Raw genomic sequence first — 22,240 nt, forward strand, 5'->3', positions numbered from 1 at the left:
GTAATTTTTTGGAGTTAGTTTGAGTTTTGGTTTGAAACTTTAAAAGAAAAATTATTTGAATTTTAAATTAATTAAAGTAAATGTAATTAAAAATTTTAATTAAAAGGAGATTGTAAATAATTTTGAGTTTGTTTTTATTTAGATTACTTTGAGTAAAAATATAAGAGAGCCTAAATCTCTCTTTTCTTACATGATGAACATGACCCAAAAATTTTGTTTCTAGGGGCAAAACTAGAAAGTTTTTTTGAGGGCTTAAAATTAAGTTATTTATTTTTATAAGAACTAAATTGTAATTTCATCATTGCATTAGCTTACATATTTATAATTTTAAAGGATTACATTAAAATTTTATCATTTTGGGAGCCAAAGTGCAAAATTAACCATTTACTAATATATAATTCTATAAAATCTAAAGGGAAAAATTTGTTATTTTCCCATTTTAGGGGAGTGTTGCCCTTGGTTGTTCTAGTTTAATACCCAAACGAAGCGTTCCAGCCAAAATAGAATTGATCATCATGGTCGTCTCATAAGCAAGATCAATATTCACCATACATGGTCCATTCCAGGGTGCTGTCAATGACCTTGGCCTCGCAAAAATAATAAATTTTCTATAGAGAGGCCCTTTAAATTTAGTCAATCACAAGTTAATATAATGATAAAATTATATTTTGATCTCTTAAAATTTATTATTCAGTATTGCCCTCCCTAAAGTAATTTTGTGGTTTCACCTCTTACCCACTCTATGCATAAATAAAAGAAAGCGATAGAATAGGTAAAAAAAAAAAAAAACCACCTTAAGTTAACAATGATCCAAAGCAACAAAATGTCTTGGAAATAATTTTGATAAAAAAACCAAAATACATTGATGTAAAAAAATCGTTTTGTTGTCCAATGTTTTGTTTTATTTTTCTTCTTTAGGGTTTTGTTTTTGCTCCAACATGCTTAAGAACGACGTTGATTCTGCATGTCACCAGATGAGTTGTATTCACTGTTTGAAAATTCCTGGCTTGGTAAACCTAAGGAACTGATGTTGCTATCGGTTGGCTTTACCCACATATTCAAGTCATCTAAGGCTGCATCTCCTTGCAATGCACGTACAATCTGGTTCAAATGATTGACATGTTTTCATTAAATAGTGATAAAAATTTAATACAGTATGTTAAGGTGTTTGCCATATACCGACCCACAATTCGTGTACCTAACTGGGATCGACCTAATCCAGTTGTGATAGTCTGCATAGTTCGCTAGCACATGGGGTGTTCGCATCATCATGCAAGCGAACTTATATTTAGGGAACACGTGTTAATCCTAGAGTACATTACGTGTTGGCTTGCATGGGCCTATTTAGGACGTCACATCTAGGGGACTGTATCATATAAATAGGAAAATTAGCCTTTTTGAAGGACAGGCACATAAAAACACTTAACAAAGTATATATATTGGGGTAAATACCGGTATGGTCAGTTTCACATCGATTCTGATCGGTGTGCACCATTTCAGTAATAAAGTTTATGTAACCAGTCAAAATATTATGTATCGATTGGTGCATGAAAAATACTAAAAAAATTATAAAATCTCTAACTTTCTATCATTATGATAATGAATAGTAAATTTTTTTACCAACATTGTGTATTGACGGGTGCATGAATATTTTATATTTGAAATTTATTTAATATAATTCACTAGACATTTGTAAATATTTTTATATGCATATATTATTTTTTTATTCAAAAATATGATGAATCTAAAACAGTACATCAAAGCAGATTGGTAGCGATACACACCAGTTCCAGTAGAGAACAGTGCATCAATTGGTGCGGTATTGACTACCTTGGTAAATATACATTTTGTTACCTGAACTTGGTTGCAAGGTTCAAATTGGTACTTAAGGCTTTTTTAATCCAATTAGGAACCTAAACTTGGCCACAATGTTCAAATTGGCACCTAAACTTTTTTTGATCCAAGTTGTTAGTTGAATTTGGCTTCGTAGTTTAAATTGGTTCAAACAAGTCATTTAACGTAAGTACTAATTTGGACCAAAAAGTCAAGTTTAAGTACCATTTTAAATCAAGATGCCAAGTTCATGTACTTAATTGGACCAAAATAAACTTTAGGTACCAAACTGAACCTTAAAGTCAAGTTTAAGTACCTAATTGGACCATAAAAGCCTTAGGTATCAAAAGGTATATTTACCCTATATATTTAGCTATCCATTTAAGCTTGAAGAACTATTCCATATTTAGGAGTCGAACAAAAATATTAAGTTCAAGAAATGTGTTTGAGCAAAAATTTAGACATATTTAGTCTAGACTCAACTTAATCCATTTTCAAGTTTATAATATATATATATTTTATATATTATGTATTTTATATAATATGAAAATTAAATATATATTATACTATAATGTAAATGTTAGGAAATATGTTAATTTCTTTATATTTAAAAATTGATAAAAATGAGAAAAAAATTATAATAGTAGTAAAAGAAATGTATATATATAAAAACTAAGTATTAAATAAAAGTAATATATATTTAAAAAATAAAAATAAGGGTAGATTTAAATGAGTTTGAGTTACTTATTTGTAAATATTGGTGAGCTTGGGCAAAATTAGGGTTTTCAGAACTGAACTAGTGGTCAAATCAGTTGAACCAATGGCCGACTGGTTCGTACAATTTGACTAAATAAATCATAAAAAATAATAATTTAAAAAATTTTAAATAGATAAAAAAATCGGTTCAATCGATTTTCTAGCTTGGTTCAACCACAGTTCAACTTGTTTTTTTATCCTGGTTTAACTGGTATAATTGGTTCGCAAGTTAACCAGTTTGACGCTTTTCTCTAAATCGTTACCTTGGTCAATTCTTGGTCTAATCGGTTGATCCGGTCTATTTTAGACAACTATGGACAATTTTTAAGACCCACATTTAAAGTAGGCTATGCAACTATATGTGATATTAATACCATACATAAATATGGTTTAAACCTGACCCATCTCGACCTATAAACATCTATGGAAGGTAGAGATGATTACAAACCTGACTCATTTTAGGGCGCCTTTTGGCTGAGTGTCTGATACTAGCTGAAGCACATGCCACCATGCGTTGCATCTCACTATGGTCATAGTTACCCTCCAAACGTGGATCAATGAGCTCATCATGGTTACCAGTCGCAAGTGCTCGATCCAAAAGTGGTCGAGCCTATTCACAAATTTGAAATTTAGTTCAATTTAGTTTGATTATATTAAACATGTGGGTTGTTTTTTAAAATACCCAAATATTATTCAGTAATCATGAGTTTATTCTAAAATCGATCTGAACTAAATCGTTAATGAAAGGTTAAGTTAGAGAATATACCCAATCCACCAAGGTGTCTTCCATTTTATTAGTAAGATCAACAGGTGGTTTTCCAGTTATGAGTTCTAAGAGCATAATCCCGAATGAGAAAACATCTGATTTCTCTGTTAACTTGCCAGTTGAAGCATACTCAGGAGCCAAGTACCTATATTAGAAACCAAAAAAAAAAAAAGTCAAAATTAATAGTGGATACAACATATTTGATTGTGGCACACTTACGATGTGAGTGAAAAATAAAATATGTAACAAATGTATCTATAAAAGTTTATGTGAATAATAAATTAGATTTCGATTGAATGGTAAAGTATGATTGTGAAAAATTAAAAGCCTTGGATGTCTGCGTGTATTTTGCTATAAGATTAATATACTATTTGGTACCTATATTTAGCTTCAATGTTCAATTTGGTACCTAAGGTTTTTTTGTCCTAATTTGGTACCCAAGTTTTTTCAAATTGATACTTAGCTTTTTTGTCCAATAAAAGTACCTAAGTTTGAATTCAATGTTCAATTTAGTACCTAAGTTTTTCTTTTGTCCCAATTAAGTACATATGGTTTTTTTACTAGAGCACACATGTCAAATATTTATTGGACATATGATGTTTGTTTAGTTTGGGTACCAAATTGAGCATTGAAGCCAAATTGGTATAAAAAAACTCAGGTATCAAATTGAATATTGAAGCCAAATATACTACTAAATGGTATATTGGCCCTTTTCTATGTAAAAGATATAAAAAATGTCAAAAACACCTTCAAAATAATCAAATTTATTTTGAAAAGTGAGGGTATTTTCAATTTTTCCCAATTGAATTGATACCTCATAACCTATGACATCAACTCAATCGAAGGGCTATTATAATAGAAGTAAAAAAAAAAAAGAAAAGTCTTACCCAAATGTTCCCATTACACGAGTTGAAACATGTGTGTGGTTTTCAGCAGTGAGTCTAACCAACCCAAAATCAGCCACCTACAAGTTTATTAAAAAAATATTGGTACTTTTGAAAATTGAATTTAAAAGGTGCATTAGAAAAATAATTTCAATCTCTAAAAGAAAAGATACCATAGCTTCAAAGTTGTTGTCGATAAGAATATTGGCACCTTTGATATCACGATGAATAATGCGAGGATGGCCTGCATCGTTCAACCAACAAATAAGAAAGTTAAAATAAGCTATAAGTTATGTTTATGAGGAATTAACTCTCTTATTGGGAGAAGTCTTTGAAGTATTGTCCTCTAAGTAGCTGACCTGGACCTTGAACAGTAAATGTATTATTTTCAAGGTGTTTATACTTGATTTTAGCCTCGAATTTGTCTCTTTACTCTAAGGAGAGCCTAAACAGGTTCACAAAGTTTATCAAAGTGCCTAGGCCTAGCAAGTGGTAGTGTTCTTACCCTTTAAGGGCTTGGGTTTGAATCCACCATGGCCAAAATGATAAATCATTTCCTTGGTGGACCTAGGTATTCTTGCTTAAACTCTGTGAACTCGTTCAAGCTTTTCTTGAAGTAGGGAGGAAAAACTCGAGGCTGAAACTGAGCATATACACCTCGAGAACAATACCTCTACTATTGAGTGTCCAAGATCAACCTCCCCCTCAACAAAAAGGTGCCTTGTTAAGGGGGAATCGACTCTCTTATCAGGAGAAGTCTTTGAAGTATCGTTTTCTAAGTTGCCAACTCGGACCTCGAACAATAAAGGTATTGTTCTCGGGGTGTCTATGCTCAGTTTTATCCTCGAGTTTTTGTCTCTATACTTCAATGAGAGCCTAAAAGGGTCCATAGAGTTTAGACGAGAATGTCTGGGTTGGCTAGCCAAGTGGTGGTGTTCTTACCATTTAAGGGCTTGGGTTCAAACCCCATCAAGGCCCAAATGATAAAATGTTTCTTTGGTGGACCTAGGCACTCTCGTCTAAACTTCGTAAACCTCTTTGGGCTCTCTTCAGAGTAGGGAGAAAAAACCCGAGGCTAAAATCGAGCATAGACACCCAGAGAACAACACGTCTACTATTCAATGTCCAGGTTAGTTGCTTAGTGAATGATGCTTCAAAGACTTCTCCTAATAAGAGAGTTTATTCCTCCTCATCAAGTCATTGTATTTTTCGTAAATGTAAAATTTAGTCTTTGTATTTTTTATTTTAAGGAATTTTTATTTTTACTTTTTATATTTAAAAATGTAAGTCCAATTGTTAACACTGTTAAAATTCTTATCCATTACAATGTCATTTTTTTCACTTAGCTACTAAGTGAGATTTTTTTTTAAAAAATGTCACACCAAAAATTTAACTAAAACTTTTAACTAAATTAATAATTAAATCTAAATTTTGAGATTTAAAACTAAATAAATTAAATTCTCATTAAAAAATTAAAATTAAATTTTAAATTTATGAAAATATATACAAAATAACATGACAGAAATAACAGGTTTTTCGCCTGCTTCATCATTGACCCAAATTTTATTTTATTTCTTTTTGAATTTGGTTTTATTTAAAATTTGAATACTCCAACAAAATTTTCCATGACTAATATTCGAAATTTCATGAAATATTAAGTGATTTTTATATTACAATATTTTTACATGATTAAATAAAATATATTAAATAATCTTATAAAAATTAAAAATACTAAAAATAGTTAAAATCTTCTAGACCTTGAAAAAACTTATTAAAATAAGTAGGGTTATTGTATTTTTGGGCCTTGATAGTTGTTTTTGCATTAAGATATGAACTAAAAAGTGGGGGATTAGGGCAAAAAAATAAGATCTGTTTTTTAAAATGAGTTGGGCCTCGAGCAAGATAATTTTTGGCCCAAGTCCAACCCGGCGCCCGATTTCACTAAATGACAAAAAAATGGTTATTTTTTTATTTTAATGATATTTTCTTGTTGTTTTCTCCCTATTTTGATACAATTTCATTATTATGTTGCTACTATTTTATTGTTATTGTTTTAATATTGTATAACACTTGTTTTATTGTTAATTATTATTATTATTTTAGAGATATTTTCTTATCAAATTGCATTTATATTAGTATTATTTAAGTATACATATTTTTTAAAATTTATTTTTAATTCGTTCGGAAATATTATTTTAATGTTTTTAGTATTTTTGATGTATTATATATATTTAAAAATTATGTAAAAATAATATAATATAAAAAAATTAATATGAGCGGGTCGAATCGAGCTTGGGTTTTAACATTTTTATCCAAGCTGAGCTTGGATAAATTTTTAAACCTATTTTTTAGGCTGGGCTGAGCCTGAGCTTAGCAAATGGGCCTAAATATTTACTTGAGTCCGGCCCATAATCACCTCTAGTATGAACTCCTTTTTTTTTTATAAGTTAACCCTTAAACTTGAAAATTGTCTCTACATTGGGATCTGAACTAGACAATTGTGCTCACATTGGACCTTGAAGTTTTTTCGACCAAGTTAATCCCTAAACTTGGTAATTGTTTCTATATTAGGGCCCGAACTTCTTTTTGCTCCAACTTTTTTTCAAGAAAATATTAATGACTAATTTTGACCAAAAAAGAATAGAAACCCTACTTTTTCTATAATCTAACAAAAGTTTTAAAAATTTTAATTCGACCCATCAAATTTTAAAAGGAAATTCTTATTAAATTTCTAAAATTTTTGAATCCTAAAATTTAATTCCAAAATCCGAAACCGATAAGATGAACTAGAGTTGCAGATTGAAAATATAAAGAAAAAGAAAAGAGGTTAGGAAATCCTTACAGTCTTCATGGAGATAAGCAAGTCCTTTAGCAGCACCTAATGCAATACGAAGTCTACAAGTAAAATCCATGACTGGAACACCTTTTCCTGTAATTGTAATGGTTTTTAGGACAACATTAATTCATAACAAATCCCTAAAATGTATGATGAATGAAGCAAGGGATTAGGTTTTTTTTTTACCATGAAGATGATGTTCCAATGTTTTGTTCGGAACAAAATCATAGACCAACATTCGTTGATCGCCGGCAACACAAAATCCGACCAGTGACACGAGGTGACGATGATGGACTCGACTAACTATTTCAACTTCAGCTTGGAATTCTCTATCTCCTTGACCACTACCAGCTTTCATGCACTTTATTGCAACTTCTTTTCCATTTGGTAATACACCTTTGAAAACGTATCCAAAACCACCTTGACCGATCATATTCGCTTGAGAAAATTCGTTTGTAGCAACCGAAAGCTCTTCGTAAGTGAAACTGTTTTTGTTGAACCCAATAGAAAAGTTTGGGGGTGGTGGTGGCATTTGTTGATGGTATGGACTTGAGAAATTGTTGCTTGTTGCTTCACCACTATAAATTGGTCCTGAACCACTATAAATTTGTCTTCCTGAACCGCTAAAAATTGGTCCTGGTGGCATTGGGGATGATGAACTCCATCCATTGCCACCACTTGGTGGTGGCATTGGGGATGACGAACTCCATCCATTGCCGCCACCATAGCCATTTGGTGGTGGTACTCCCCCATTTGTGTTATAATAACGTGGATCACAGCTACCTGTAACATAAGTCACATAATTGAAGTTATTTATTGGTATATTTATTCATGAGTTAGGTTACTTGTACAAGTTTAAAGGTTTGTCTTAAAATTTAAGAGGGTTTTGAACAAAAACATTAGACTCAAAATATAGGCTTAAAAAAACACTAGGCATGTTTAAAATATTGGCCGGTCTCGAGGGCCCAGCTCAACCAAGCTTATTTTAATCCCTTCACAAAGGTAAAAATAGCTCTTTAGTCCCTCTCAATTTCAAAATTGAGCAATTTGGTCCCTCTAGAAAAATCAAAGCAATTTAATCCATGTAAAAAAATTAATTGTACATAAAATTGATTGGTATAATAACAAATTTGGTTCTTGATGTTTACATATTTGTGTCAATTTCAACAAATTTAACCAACAACATTGAGGGCTAAATTTATTATTAGCCAATCAAATTAATGCACAACGGATGAAAATCATTAAGTTCATTGTTCTTTTCGAAATTACAAGAAATTAAAATACTCTATTTTATAATATTTTATTTGCTTAATTTCGAAATTGAAAAAGATTGGAGGGTATTTTTACCTTTATTCCTTTTTTTTTTTTTTTCCTTGATAAGAGAAATTTACGAAGGAATTAACCCTTCTTCATGGCAATGCAAGCTTTATGGTGAGCACTTGGAAAAATCCCAAGCTTTCTTCCTTTTTTTTTTTCATAGTGTCATCCATGGAGAAATAAAGGATTCTCGGGAAACAAACAAAAGAATGATATTGACTGTATATTGTACGTTTAAATTACCTTGTGGTTGGAATTGTGGATTTTGTTTCTTCTTCTTTGGACGTCCACATTTAACTACAAAGAAAATAACGACAACAAAAAGCAACAATCCAGCACCTGCAGCTGCTCCTATTATAACAAATTTCCCATCCACATCGCCCTTGTTTGATGAACTTTTGGGATGTGCTGATCCTTTATGATGATTACTACCATTTTTACGAGGTGGAGGAGAATGGTGGTTGTGGCCGTTGCCGCTGCTACTTTTACCAGACGGAGGAGATTGATAATTACCATCGTTCTTTTGAGAAGCCACCGACCGAGGAGGTGACGCCGGCGAACGCGATGTCGAAGGCGAAGGCGGAGAAGGCGATTTTGACGGCGACGACGACGGCGAAGAGCTTTTTGGTGATGAACCTGATGTCGGTGCTGGAGGACCTTGAGATGAAGAGTACTCAGAGGATGCTTCCATTTTTCTTTTCCCTTTTTTTTTGGTATTAGGAGGAATCCTCTGACGAACCCTTTTTTTATTCCATTGGATCAAACAAAACAATTGAAGAAGAACCCTGAAAAATTAAATAAAAATATATATAAAAATGGGTTCTATTGATTGTTGAAGAACCTTCAACAATCTGTAATATACAAATGACATTATTTGCTCAACAATCTGTAATATACAAATGACATTATTTGTTATGCAATGATGAAAAAATCTGCAGAGAAAAATAGGAAAGAGTACCTGAAAGAAGAAGAAAATGAAAGGGGATTCTGAGAGGAAAGTGAGAGGGATTGGATATAAAAACTGCCATTGGAGAAAGAAAGGAGTCACTGTCGTTTCGCCGGTGGTTTCCGACAAAGCAGGAGTTTTTAACCTCTTCTTGTGTTTCAGCCACCCTTGTTTAGTTTGGTAGTTAGTTATTGTTTTTCAGTTTTCTTTAGGTTGAAATATCTTGTTAGTCCTTATACTTTGATGAAATTTGAGATTTAGTCTCCATGCTTTAAAAAAATAAAAACCAATCCCTCTTGCTTTTCGATTTACAAGGTAAAATATGAGATAGGTCCTTGTACTCTTTACAAATTTAGAATTTTTACTTTTATTTCAAAGAATTTAGTTGCTCTGCTTTTTAGATTTTAAATTTCAGGTCTAATTGTGTTGGTGTTACATTTTGAAATAATAATAATAACTGGTAGCTATGTAACTAAAAAAATAGCGTTATAATGAACCTAAATTTAATGAAATAATTCTAACAATGTTAATAGTTGGACCTGAATTTATAAATTTACAAAGAGTATAGGGACTTATGTCATATTTTAACCGATTGAAAAATCTTAGCTCAATCACTAAAATCGTAAATATTTTTCTATCAAAATTTGTCAACTTGGAAGTTTGATTAGGTCGTCCTCATATGATGTGGCATATGATTGACAATAAATAAATATGGTAAGTTGACAAATTCTGATAGAAACTACCAACAATGATAATAATTTGAGTTAAGATTTTTTTAAATTGAAAAAGTAAGAGGATTGAATTTTAAATTTTAAAATATAAAGATTAAATCTTAAATTCTATATAAGTACAGGACTAACAACATATTTTAACTTTCTTTTTACTATTTCCTACTTTACTGCCTATTTTTTAGTTTATATAGAAAATTTTGGCTAGGGTCAGGATAAGAATACAAAATGTTGGGGTTCAATTTAAAATCTTTATGCAAAAAAAAAACTGTAATATTAAATAGTAGAAGGGCTTAAACATAAATATGCCCATTTCATCCCACCCCTGATTATGTAGAATATATTTTTATAGTTCATATAATTCTTCCTTAAATCCATCATAAAGGTTGGTATAGCAACTCACTAATAAACGTGTAAACTTAAGAATCGGTAAATGTACCTCATAGGTCCTTTTATTATAGGGATTTAATCAAATTAGTCCTTTTACTATTAGATTAATCAATTTAGGTTCTATACTATAAAAAGAATCATATAAGGCCTAATTGGAATAAGAGTCAACATTTATTGTTTAAATAATATCATTTATTGATTAATAGAGTTAATATTTTTAAAGTTCTTATGGTTTTGTAAATGAAAACTTTTGTTTGAAATTGAACTACAATTGAAAAAAATTTCAAAACATTTTCTATACAGTAAATGTTAACTTTGTTACAATTCAAACTTATTTGATTCTTTTTAATAGTATAAGGACCAAATTGATCCATTTTAAAAGTTTACTTTCCTATTGTAGAACTGTTTGAAGTCAAGGTCCAAATATCAAGCTCAATCAATTCACACCCAACTCACATCGGTTTTCTGAAAGATGTAAGCAAATGCAACTATCAATATTTTGGGAAGTACATAAAATAGATTTGTGTGTGGTTGTCATGAAGTTGCAATATTTTTGTTGAGACCCAATTGAAGTACTCAAAGTTTGTAGTTTTTATGTTAAATTGCTTTCAATTTCATCATACCTTAGGCCTTTAAGTGTAGATTTGAGGAGCTAAGAATGCAATAAACCCTTCATTTAACTTAATCATTAGTTGGAACTTTAGACTGTAGAGCATATTTAAAACATGTTGATCAATTTTTGAGCATGTATATACCTATTTCATGGACAAATTGAATTCGATGTTGATCAATTTTATTTGTGTTTATTGAATTTTATTATATTTAACTTTATTTCGATTTGATCCCTAAATAAGTTCACTAGAATTGATCTTTAAAAAACAATAAAATAACCAACATATGTTGCATGTAATGGGAAAGTACATTATACTTTTAATGGGAAAATTCGAACTCTAATTTTAAAAATATTATTGTTGAAAAAGACGGCTATAAACCTCGAAAAGATTTGTTTTCGAGGATACATTGGTTCCATAAAACAATAGAATAATGCTAATCATATCTAGCTATATAGAAAATAAGCAAAACATTTTATGCAATTTTCTAGTGAAACAAAATGTAAAACCAAAAAGTTCTTTATTGATTTAACCTCTTTAGAATCCTTAAGCAGCACATTCTAATCAACTATATATAGTAAATTAACCATGGCCACACAGCAAAAGATAAGACTAGCAATGGCCCTATACCACATTATCTTCTTTACCCAAAGCATTGATCACTAGGAAGAGGACCTGGAATGGAACCACTCTGCAAGAACTGCAACCCAAAAACAACCACAATGGCTAGCAATGATAAGAACGATAACCCTTCAACTGCTCCCAACAACCCAAAAAGTCCATTAGGCAAACCCGAACCAGTTTTGGCTTTGGTGTATAAAGACCAACCCACAATCCCAACCACAACTAGGTAGCTAACACCTTCAAGTGCTCCTATGGAACCACCTGGTCCAGGGGGTAAACCACACCCTGTAGTCTTGAGTGTGTATAAGGACCAAGCAATCACTGGGTTGGCAACCAAGCCACCGGCTATTGCGGCTTTGTCTATGGTTCCATTGCCGCTTTCACTGGTGTCCTTCGCCATGGCTAGGACTTTGAGTGGGGTGTGTAACTTGGGTTTTTTATATGTAAGGATGAAAGTATGGGGTTTTAGTGAAGGTAAGGAGATTGATGGCGGTGATAGTAGCAGCATTTTTGAGGCATCCATGGCTAGAAGAGAGGAAAGAGAGGAGTTTTTTTGGTAGGTGGTTGGTGCTGGTGGTGATTTTGCTAGTATTTTAGGACCTTATCCATATCAGTAAAACGGACCAGGTGGGGACTAGAGAGGCTCTTTGGCTCTTGCCCCTTGGTCACAAATGAACTAAAGCCATTCACCATTTATCTTTGGAATTTTTATTTTTTTATTTTTTTTTCAATTAATATGAGATACCATCTCTATTTATTTAGCTTAATGGGAAATAGAAGCTTAATTTTTGTGCGAGCTACAACCCATTTTGATTGCTTTTTGGGAAGTTTCAATTTCAGATAATTTTGATATTGGATTGTTTTGAATTTAAGGTTAGTATCAAGTTATATATTTGTGTTTGAATTATTTTTAGTTTAAGATAATCTTTATATAATTTCTAGTTCGGATATTTTGGAATCGGATCAAGTTGGGATCATGTTGTTTTGTTTTCAAGTCATTCAAATTTGAGACTTTGGTCATTATTAGGGTTGAGTAAAAACCGACCAGAATTAAGATATTTGGACAGTTTTTAAAATATAAGTTCAAAACTACATTTACTCTAAATCAAACCGAATTTTATCTTTATTTAATATATAATTAATTTTAATTTTATAATATAAAATAAATATATTATAATTAAAATAGTTAAATAATTTAAAAATTCTTGAAATTTTTTTATATTTATTAAAAACCCTTGAAAATTTATCAAATAATATTTAAAAGTCATGAAACAAAACTCATTTCATCAAAATAAGTCTAAAACAAAATTTAATATAGAAAAATTCAAAAACTGAACTGTGACAAATCAACTTATGATGAATTATTCAAAAAATTTAAATAAGTATGACCGAACCAAACCAAACCGTTATCACCCTTAATCATTATAAATTCAAATAATTTTAATCAAGTTCGAGTCAAATCATTTTAAATTTAGTTCATCTAAAGTTGGAATGAATTCAATTTCAAATTCAATAAGTTTTTATCTAGTTTTATGAATCTACCCTTAAGAGAGGTTGGAAACAGTTGAAATACATAATTAAAATAAGCAATGGGCCAAAAAGAGAAATTGTGCCATCAAAACGCAATATTTTAGCTACGATTAGACCGTGACGGTATTGGGCTTTACTGACTAATGATTCACAGACTGGCCCAAATCATTAAAACATTGGATAGATAACCATAGTTAAAACATGCTCAAAAGTCCCTATATTTTATAGGGATTCAAATTTTAGTCCCTCTATTTATTTTTTTTAAATTCAAATTTTAAGTTTAATTGTTAACCCCTTCGGTTAAATTTGCTAGTAATTGTACTTAGATATTTAAATCTGAAAAGTAGAGCACAGAGACTTTGAACAGAATTTAACCTAAGAAGCTGCAATTTTATTTTCAAGCAATTTCTTCAATATCTACTAATCATATTGGACCATACAAAAATGACAAAACTTCATTGTGATAATGGCAGATACCAAATGGATAAAATCTCAAACCGTTGGATCATATTCAAAAAAAAAAAAAAATTGAAATCTGGCAATCATCATGCGAAGGTCCCGTTGCCACATGAGACGTAAAAAGAGAATACACCTAAACCTGATCCCTCTTTTACTATATATTAACCAATATAAAGCTTGCCACATTGCCCACTTGCTGCACTTCTTAAATTAAAAACACATCCCACCAATCACAGCTTGACACCTGTGATAAACCAAAGGAGTGAGTTGGTCCAGGAATCTCATTTCACTCACTATGAATCAAAGATGTGACTCACTTCAACAATCCTTGAACCTTACAAAGGGTTTTATGTAAAATATAAACACACACTCATTTCCCTCCAATTTCCACTTTAGAAATTGACTCACTGAGTCATGAGAAGTGACAAACATAGGCGGTAAAATTCCTTCATAACTGCCATTTGAATTTAACAAAGTAATAACGTCTATATATAAGAGAGGAAAAAAAAGAAAAGCCCTAACGACTTTTTGAACTAAAACATGTACCAACATACACCATTTTTTCACTCTATCAACCAATCTAAAATCTATCATCGAGTCGATTGATGTTTTTTCCGATTTTTTCTTTTTTTAAAAGCATTAATATGGGAAAAAAGAATCTAACCCCGGAATTGGAACAAACTAACGATGCTTCTTTGATGCCTTTGCAAACTCGATAACATCATCATCTTCGTCATCGTTATCTTCTTCACCATCATTGCTATCGTCCTCCTGATTGTTGTTTCTCTTTCTCTTATGTTGCGAAGATGATGGCAGCACTTGAAGTTCATGGTCGTCTTCAACTTCTTCTTCTTCTTCCTCCTCTTCTGCATTGTTTTCTTCATTGTTCCTCGGGTCAACAGGTTGAACTAGGTAACCTTCACCGTAGTCTTCATCCTACCATTACCGGTTGATAAAACAAGTTTAAAGATAATTCTCAATCATGTATAAAACAAGGATGAACAGAGTAAAAACACAACCACAATACTCGCATGCAATCGTTTTTTCCGATGGATAAAGAATGGGTTTATATAATATGCAGCAAAACTATTTTAACTGCAATCATTGGAACATAATGTCCAACAATCAAGTTGCAATTGATTTTGTAAATGAACTCCTTAGTGGAATAACTATTATTGTCAGAGAACCAGAAGAACATAAAAGAGAACATTGAGTCCCCTCAAAGAAAAATATTTTGGACAATAAGGCTTAAACCAGGCCCAAGAGAAGCAACATAGAACTAGTTAACAAGTGTATTTTCACGACAAAGAACTTGCTCAAAATCAGATTAAAGCAAAAATCAAAGACAAAAACCCAATTCACCTTCATTGGCAAGGAGAACATACAACAACAAATATCAACAGTTCGATACACTTTGACTTTGACAGATTTCAAGAAAAGCATTTCATACATCTTGGGGTTAAATTAAAAATCCAAAAAAAGTATTTTTCGAAGTAATGTATGTACTAAAATCACCAAAGGCATGTACAGAACTATAAAAACAGCATGTTTGTAAGAACAGTTTACTCTTTGATATTAGAGGGCAACTAATTTGCCCATTTTTCAAGTAAAAGGAGCAATATACAATCTGTACTAGGTACAGGGGCCTCAATGGTACTTTCAACAGATTTCTAACAACAAAGCTAGTCTCATTTATGAAATGCTTAACTGTGACGTAAGGCCTATATGAATGCATCCATGTTTACTGACCTATCTATACCATTCCAATCAAACAAATCATAGTTGGCAGAAAGTAGAAACTAAAACAAATCAATTAGGTTAAAAAATCATAGCAAGCAATAAGGAATTCACCTCCTCTTCACCGTCTTCGTCATCATCAAATTCCACATCATCTTCAACACCATGAACTTCCTCTCCAGTCTCACCATTATCATCCTCATCATCCCCATCATCTTCTCCATGTTCATGGCCATCAATCTCCCCTTCTGTACTCGTCAACCGCCCCGTACTCTCTGGCTCAGCCAAATCCCCTTCATCATTATCTACCTCTTCTTCCTCATCCTCCTCCTCATCGTCGTCGTCATCCTCTACCCCATCTTCCTCATCATCACTATCCCCAATTTCATTAACTTCTACAACATCTTCTTCATCCTCATCATCATCATCAATTTCAGCACCAGAATAATTATCCTCCCCCTCATCATCCTCGTCTTCTTCTTCATCGTCATCATCATCTCTCCCTACTTCCTCAATCCTAAAACCATTAGCCTCGTAGCTTTGTCCATTTACTCTTCTACCTGTTTCTGCCTCTTCTTCATCAGCATCACTCTCTTCGTACTCATCCTCATCAACAATCCCTTCCCCGCCTTCACTATGTCCGTTTTCCATTCTATATGGCCGATCCTCACCGTCAATTTCACCACTACCTGGATCATATTCATCATCATCCTCTTCATCTTCCTCCTCTTCATCAGACTCCGGCCTTTCATTCTCCTCAGCATCCATTTTATCCAAATATTTCAGCGATTTAATCAACGCAAAAACCCTAGACCGATAATCCTTAACTCTTGTAACCGGACACTCATAAAGATCAAGCGAAACAAGCTTAAGCTGCGCAAGCGGAGCAAGATCCTCAATATATTGAATCCGATTGTTCGACAAATCCAGGTCTCGAAGCGATTCCAGGCCAGCTTCCACCAAAAACTCAAGACCACCTGCGATCCTATTGTCGGAAAGGATAAGTTTCTGAAGATTCCGAAGACGAGGAAACTGCTCTAGAGACGAAACACCTATGTTAGCAATTGAAAGGTGTTGAAGATTCTCAAATCGTTCCAAGATGCTCGGCGGCGGTAAGCGACCTTGAACGCACTTCACCGCACCGTCAAGTGTCAAGGTTCGAGCCGCCGCGTGGTCAGTTTGGCCGTCTAACGCTGTCTCCACGGCTCTCTCCCAGATCTCGTCCATCAAATACGACACCGTTTTTTATCTCATATACCTATTTCTATAAACAAATATTAAATTCAAAGCTCCTTTTACCGATATTTTTCTAAAGAATACACAGATTCAAAGGGACGGTTCTAAAAGGAAGAGATTAAAAAGCGTCATTTGTACTAAAAAAACACAGTAAGCAGAAAAATCAAAAGTTCATTCGTAGCTATGAAATTTTGGGGCAAAAAACAATAAAACATAAACGAATCCCAAACCCTAAATTTCTAAAGATCAAAAGATTTTTTTTTCGATTTTTAATCTATTTCAACAGCTAAAAGCACCGCTAAAGATTCTTCTGATTCAAGTTCTAAACACTTGAAAAATTAAAATTTAAAAAAGAAAATCAATTTCCTTTTGTTCCTTTGTTCCAAAAGTTCGTGGTTCGTGGCTAGGGTTAAGGGGTGCGGTTTTTTGTTAAGAGAGCAAAGGAGGTGGTTTTGTGGGGATTAATGGGAAAATGTGAGCCGTTGGATTAAGGAGGACACGGATCGGTGACGTGGATGAAATGAACGGTAGAGATTGAAGGTAGATGTGTTTGTTTAAGGGAAAGGAATGTAGGTAGATCAGAAAGAAAGAGCAAGGGCGGAGATTAGAAGATTGCCTATAAAGTTTTTTTAAATTTACGGAAATGCCATTCGGGTTTATCCATTGACAGCTGGATAATTAGCTAAGCATTACGATGCATGAAACGGAAACGAATTTTTATTAGCAATGGGAATAATTTTGTTTTGAGCGAAATTAAACCAAATTTTAAGGCTAAATTGTATTAAATTATTATTTAAAATTTTAAAATATGGATTTTGTATTAAATGCTGATGGTTAAAAAAATTAAAATATGCTTATGAAATTCTAATTTTGATAAATGTATTAGAAGAATAGATAATTTAAAAGAATTAAAAGAGTAAGGGTAAATTAATTGTTATATATATTATATTAAAGAGTAAATTAATATTTTTCTGTTAAAATATCATCCAATTTTATTGTTAAAATTAGTGTGGTTAATAAAATAATTAGACAATAACATATAACGTATCACATGTACTTTATCTTGATGTATAAAATCTAAATTTTAATAATAAAATGGATGAAATGTTCAATAAAAACTTATCTTTTTGTATTTTTAAGTAAAAGAATAAAATAAAATCTGAATCTCAATATAAAGAATTTTATAAACAACTAAATCAATTATCATTTACCAAAAGAATAACTTAAAACTGCAATTTTCATATACTGATCTATATGAACTAATTCAAGCATTTCATTTTTTAAGCCATTGAGGCTCGAGTTTCAAGTCCAATTGTTATAAGATCTTATTATTTCGAGTTCAAATCACTTTACGTCCAAATCAATTCAAGTTTAGATTAATTTAATTTCGATTTGTTAACCTTTTAAATGAAATTGAATTAGATAAAATTTGAACTTGAATAGATTGGATCAAATTTTGGACTTCCCATGGACTGACCCCAAATCATAGTGATTAACATCTTCAAAACTAAACTAGTGGTTGAACCAATCAACCAATTTTTTTTTCCCATTTAACTAGCCTATTCCCGGCTTAATCAGTCTCCGAAACTGAGATCTTAGAAACATTAAAACTTCAATTCAATCCAAGAATTACAGTTAAATGTTCCAACTCAAGTGAAACCAACTCAAGAACTATGATTACTCATAAAGTAAAAAACATAGACCAAGTAAATAAACAAATTACTAATAAAAGCATAAATTCAATAATTTTATGATAAGGCATTTTTTCTCAAAAATATATAAAAAAAAAAGAGTATCCACTACTACATACTCAAAACTGTGCTGATATATGAATTCAAGTACCCTTTCAAATCTCGTTCTCCCATTCCCCATATTTAGCAAGAATGGGTTAAAAACTTTTTTGTTCACTTGAACATAAGTAAATCAAAATCTTCTGGCTAAGGTAAGGTTGGTGTTTTAACTTTACCACCCTATCCATAGGACCAGACATTGACAGCAAAAAAAACTTTAAAATGGAATCGTGAACCTAACTTACATAAATACAAAGCTTGTCACTGTGAGAATAAATGTGAAAGTAAAACTATACGGTTTTGCCGATCATTACCTCTGATAAACTTGGGCAGCTCACCAGCAAAATGACAGTATAAAAAGTTGGGAAGACATTTAAAATTCTCAGGTCCGGCAACTTTCTTCACATCATTGACCTCTTGAAGTTACCTTGGATCTGCCTTTCAGACCCTTGCTCAGTTCTCTTACACTCTGCCAACGTAAATGGTAAGAACCCCGAGGCTGATATGAACTAAATTCCACACACAGTTTCATACAACAGCAAACAGCATGAAATAAAGAATTTACACTTTCAGTTGTTACTAAATAGAATTTTACTAGCTTTATAATCAAATCCACCTTAAAAGTTGGAATGGATATGATATTTTTACCCTTTGGATTCTCATCCATGATAAAGATTTCTACCATGCGATTATTCACATCCAAAAAGGAATGGTAAAAGTACCATGAAGGCCCTCATACTAGGAGTTGGATTGCATTTTTGCCTCTTCTATTCAAAAAATAGTAAACTAATCCCTGTTAGATCAACAAGCAAACTGGTCCTTCTGTTAAAATTTAATTCATTTCTGCCATGTGTAATTATCTGGTTATTCCGACAAATACGTCAGCTTTAACAGTAGAAATGGATGAAAATTAACATACAGGGATTAATTTGCTCATTTTTTGAGTGAAAGGGGTAAAATGCAATTTAACTCCTAATACAAGGGCCACCATGATACTTTTGCCAATAAGGAATAGACCCTGGCTCTTCAATAGATAAACAGGCTCTGAGATCTAGAATGTGTTGCTCATTAACTAAAATGCAAACAATTGGAATAGTAAATGAAAGAATGAAATGATTTGATGTAACTTAATTGGTTCGTTATGTGAGCAGTAAAGCCATTACATATTATATAGAATAGAGGGCACTTCAACTGATTAAGTTTCATGTTATCTTAAGAGTAAAATTAACTACATAATGAAAGGATTCCAATGGAGACAATCATTAAAAAGAGAGTGCAAATTAAGACTTAAGTGAACATGCTGACACCCATTGTCATAATAGCTAATAGGATAATATATAGCAATCTAGATAGTAGCAAACAAAGAAAGTCTAGAAGCTCTAGTATTGGAATTCTGAAAGTGCTGACACCAAAGGTGGCCAGGGGATCAAATGCATGGTAAGAAAAGGAAGTATGCTCCCAGCTCATAGTTTCTTTCCTTACAAACATGCTGCAAATTCATGTCAAAGTCAGATATGCTCCAATTGTCAAACAGGTTGATTGTCATGAGCCAACATATTGGTTAATTCAATTGATAGGATCTGCCTTTCTGCATAAAATTTTAACATGCACCGGTCTCATTCAATTGACCTAAGCTTATTCCTTTCGGCCTTATGCGCCATAGCATTCAATAACAGAAAAATGAATCACCAAACCTTACACCTTCACCTCCTACCAGAATTTTGTGAAATGAACATTCCAACCTAATTGCAACACCCTGGCAAATGTCACCTAATTGGAGCTTCAAATTCTAGAGGGGAAAAAGCCTAGAAAAAGATTAACTACAGCTATGACAGAACTGATTTCACCCATCTCTACAGACCAAGAGGCACTTTGCATTCATCATGGTCTAGTGTGGATTATAGAAAAAAACCTTACAGATTCACCCCCATCCAAAATTTTGCAAAATAAATATTCCAACCTAATTGCAACACCTTGGCAAATGTCACTTCATTGGAGCTTCAAACTCTAGAGGGGAAAAAGCCCGGAAAAAGATTTAACTACAGCTTTGACAAAACTGATTTCACACACCTCTACAGATCAAGTGGCACTTTGCATTCATCACAGTCTAGCGTGAATTATTTTTAAAAAAGACTTGAACTTCCTTAATCCTCTAACAGAATGTTTAGAGCTAATGAGAAGAGCAACTCAACTAGAAATGGAAACAAATTTCCTTGACTAGGACGAAATGAAGATGAACACAACTAAAGTATTCCAAAAATTAGTTGGTGTCTACTAGACTGCTAAGTATCCAAATTCAGGATCTCATTGGATAATGGCATAATTAATAAACTGATATATAAATATACATCATACATTTGGGAGGATCAAAGGAAAAACAAATAATAAGAACAAGAAGAAGCATGAACCGAAATGGAATTTGCATATAAAATAGAACATTGCAAGAAGTAGCAAATGAAATAGCAATGAAGGAAAGTTCCATTAAGCTACTACCAGCCAATTGTAATAGCAAGGGAAATCACCTCTTTTAGTCAAATTCAATAGAAATCAAATTTCAAACGAAACCACATAGAAAAATAGCAAAATAGTAATCGGTTTAAAACGAACTCTAATGAAGGGAAATAAAATCTAGTCAAGCTAAGGGGACCAATAGTAATTAGCCAAAAACTCAGCTTATTTGGTCAATTATTAATGTGTTCAATTAACTGTTTTAAGTGCATGAACAGCGACAATTGTTCAAAATCACCAAAAAACAAAAGAACTAAACTAAAACGACAAATATTAATTACATCATGAATCAAATCAGAGCAATGGTTCAAAAAAGAGAAAAAAAAACAACGAAACCCTAAATCCTCACCGTTGATTGGATAGGAGGAGGATCAAGATCCACATATTGTACGGACATCTTAGCGATCTCAGTAACTGCAGCCTCCCTAACTCCAGGCACATCACTGGTTAACTCCTCGTATGCAGCTTCAAACGCCTCTTGCCAAAACCTCGGTAATCTAATCCGACGGCTGTTAGTGTACACATCCCACATGTGCTTCACCACCTTTTCCCTCTCCTCCATTTCCTAACAAACAGAAAATTAAAACACACACACACATACACAATACATATATTTTTAATTTTCTTTATCGCAATGCAAAAAAAATAAAAAATAAGAAAAGAGAGAACGTACGAGGACATCTAGATCATCGTGAACGGGGCTACCAATATCATCGGAAAGACGATTGAGATTACCGGCGGACCAACGGAGAGTTACGGTTCCGGTGAACATAGACCAAAATGCCAGCAACAAAATCGCCGCGAATGCCCAAAACTTATACCGGCCACGACCAAATAAACATGAATCTGAGCTTTCCTTTTTCAAATTCGCCGTCGCCGTCGTCGTCGGCAGAGTGTCATCATCCTTCATTTCGATTTCTTTTTTAAACGAATAATAATAATAATTCAGGAATTTTTGTTTATAAATTTTATTTCGTATTTTTTTTATAATTAAGAAATTAAAAGTATGAGATTTTGCTTTTTTAATGGAGGGAAGAAATTATTAATTAATTGTATGTTTATTATTAGCGGGACACTTCGCTTTAGATTAATTTCGCTTCTTTTTTTTATTTTAATTATATTTTTTAGGAAAAATATTAGCCGCTCGATGTGAATTTTGATGGGTGATTTAACGGTTTTGTGATGGTACTTGACTACTTTGTCGATTCATCGTATGAACAGGGCTACCGACATTATACGTTGTCGTTTCCATAGGTTCATGATATTAATTAGATTGCATTATTCATTGT

At 32.5% G+C, this 22,240-nt stretch overlaps 4 protein-coding genes across 5 annotated transcripts; all 4 read right to left on the reverse strand.

The window, feature by feature from the left end:
* Positions 1-604: 604 nt before the first annotated feature.
* On the reverse strand, positions 605-9,628 carry LOC108479769 (proline-rich receptor-like protein kinase PERK4). Its single transcript, XM_017782549.2, has 9 exons — positions 9,351-9,628; positions 8,636-9,177; positions 7,262-7,858; positions 7,082-7,168; positions 4,413-4,483; positions 4,243-4,319; positions 3,356-3,500; positions 3,038-3,199; positions 605-1,101 (listed from the first exon to the last, which is right to left on the reverse strand). Exons 2-9 carry the CDS (start codon positions 9,081-9,083, stop codon positions 943-945), a joined length of 1,746 nt encoding a protein of 581 aa, XP_017638038.1. The 5' UTR covers positions 9,084-9,177; positions 9,351-9,628; the 3' UTR covers positions 605-942.
* Positions 9,629-11,570: 1,942 nt separating this feature from the next.
* Positions 11,571-12,386, reverse strand: LOC108482528 (uncharacterized). Its single transcript, XM_017785664.2, has one exon. It carries the CDS (start codon positions 12,212-12,214, stop codon positions 11,711-11,713), a length of 504 nt encoding a protein of 167 aa, XP_017641153.1. The 5' UTR covers positions 12,215-12,386; the 3' UTR covers positions 11,571-11,710.
* A 1,204-nt stretch (positions 12,387-13,590) lies between these two features.
* On the reverse strand, positions 13,591-17,105 carry LOC108454601 (acidic leucine-rich nuclear phosphoprotein 32-related protein). Of its 2 annotated transcripts, XM_017753127.2 has the most exons (3): positions 15,532-17,105; positions 14,345-14,616; positions 13,591-13,924 (listed from the first exon to the last, which is right to left on the reverse strand). In XM_017753127.2, the coding sequence occupies exons 1-2, from the start codon at positions 16,642-16,644 to the stop codon at positions 14,362-14,364; spliced, it is 1,368 nt and encodes a 455-aa protein (XP_017608616.1). In that variant the 5' UTR covers positions 16,645-17,105; the 3' UTR covers positions 13,591-13,924; positions 14,345-14,361. The 2 variants fall into 2 exon arrangements, with proteins under 2 accessions (XP_017608616.1, XP_017608607.1); XM_017753118.2 differs by lacking the exon at positions 13,591-13,924 and having other exon boundaries at positions 14,124-14,616; positions 15,532-17,103.
* Positions 17,106-18,399: 1,294 nt separating this feature from the next.
* Positions 18,400-22,040, reverse strand: LOC108470105 (uncharacterized). Its single transcript, XM_017771321.2, has 3 exons — positions 21,625-22,040; positions 21,301-21,516; positions 18,400-18,912 (listed from the first exon to the last, which is right to left on the reverse strand). The coding sequence occupies exons 1-3, from the start codon at positions 21,859-21,861 to the stop codon at positions 18,850-18,852; spliced, it is 516 nt and encodes a 171-aa protein (XP_017626810.1). The 5' UTR covers positions 21,862-22,040; the 3' UTR covers positions 18,400-18,849.
* Between the last annotated feature and the right edge of the window lie 200 nt (positions 22,041-22,240).

The sequence above is a fragment of the Gossypium arboreum genome, chromosome 2 (assembly GCF_025698485.1).
Source record: "Gossypium arboreum isolate Shixiya-1 chromosome 2, ASM2569848v2, whole genome shotgun sequence".
NCBI classification, from domain to species: domain Eukaryota; kingdom Viridiplantae; phylum Streptophyta; class Magnoliopsida; order Malvales; family Malvaceae; genus Gossypium; species Gossypium arboreum.

Excerpts from the sequence above, each read along its gene's own strand:
- LOC108482528 (XM_017785664.2), bottom strand. The coding sequence starts at position 12,214 with ATGGATGCCTCAAAAATGCTGCTACTATCACCGCCATCAATCTCCTTA.
- LOC108479769 (XM_017782549.2), bottom strand. The coding sequence starts at position 9,083 with ATGGAAGCATCCTCTGAGTACTCTTCATCTCAAGGTCCTCCAGCACCG. Across the intron at positions 7,169-7,261 it reads ATTGGAACATCATCTTCATG|GAAAAGGTGTTCCAGTCATG; the intron begins GTAAAAAAAAAA and ends TTACAATTACAG. Across the intron at positions 3,501-4,242 it reads CGTGTAATGGGAACATTTGG|GTACTTGGCTCCTGAGTATG; the intron begins GTAAGACTTTTC and ends TTTCTAATATAG.
- LOC108470105 (XM_017771321.2), bottom strand. The coding sequence starts at position 21,861 with ATGAAGGATGATGACACTCTGCCGACGACGACGGCGACGGCGAATTTG. Across the intron at positions 21,517-21,624 it reads ACGATGATCTAGATGTCCTC|GAAATGGAGGAGAGGGAAAA; the intron begins GTACGTTCTCTC and ends TCTGTTTGTTAG. Across the intron at positions 18,913-21,300 it reads CTCCTCCTATCCAATCAACG|AGTGTAAGAGAACTGAGCAA; the intron begins GTGAGGATTTAG and ends TTACGTTGGCAG.
- LOC108454601 (XM_017753127.2), bottom strand. The coding sequence starts at position 16,644 with ATGGACGAGATCTGGGAGAGAGCCGTGGAGACAGCGTTAGACGGCCAA. Across the intron at positions 14,617-15,531 it reads ACGAAGACGGTGAAGAGGAG|GATGAAGACTACGGTGAAGG; the intron begins GTGAATTCCTTA and ends CGGTAATGGTAG.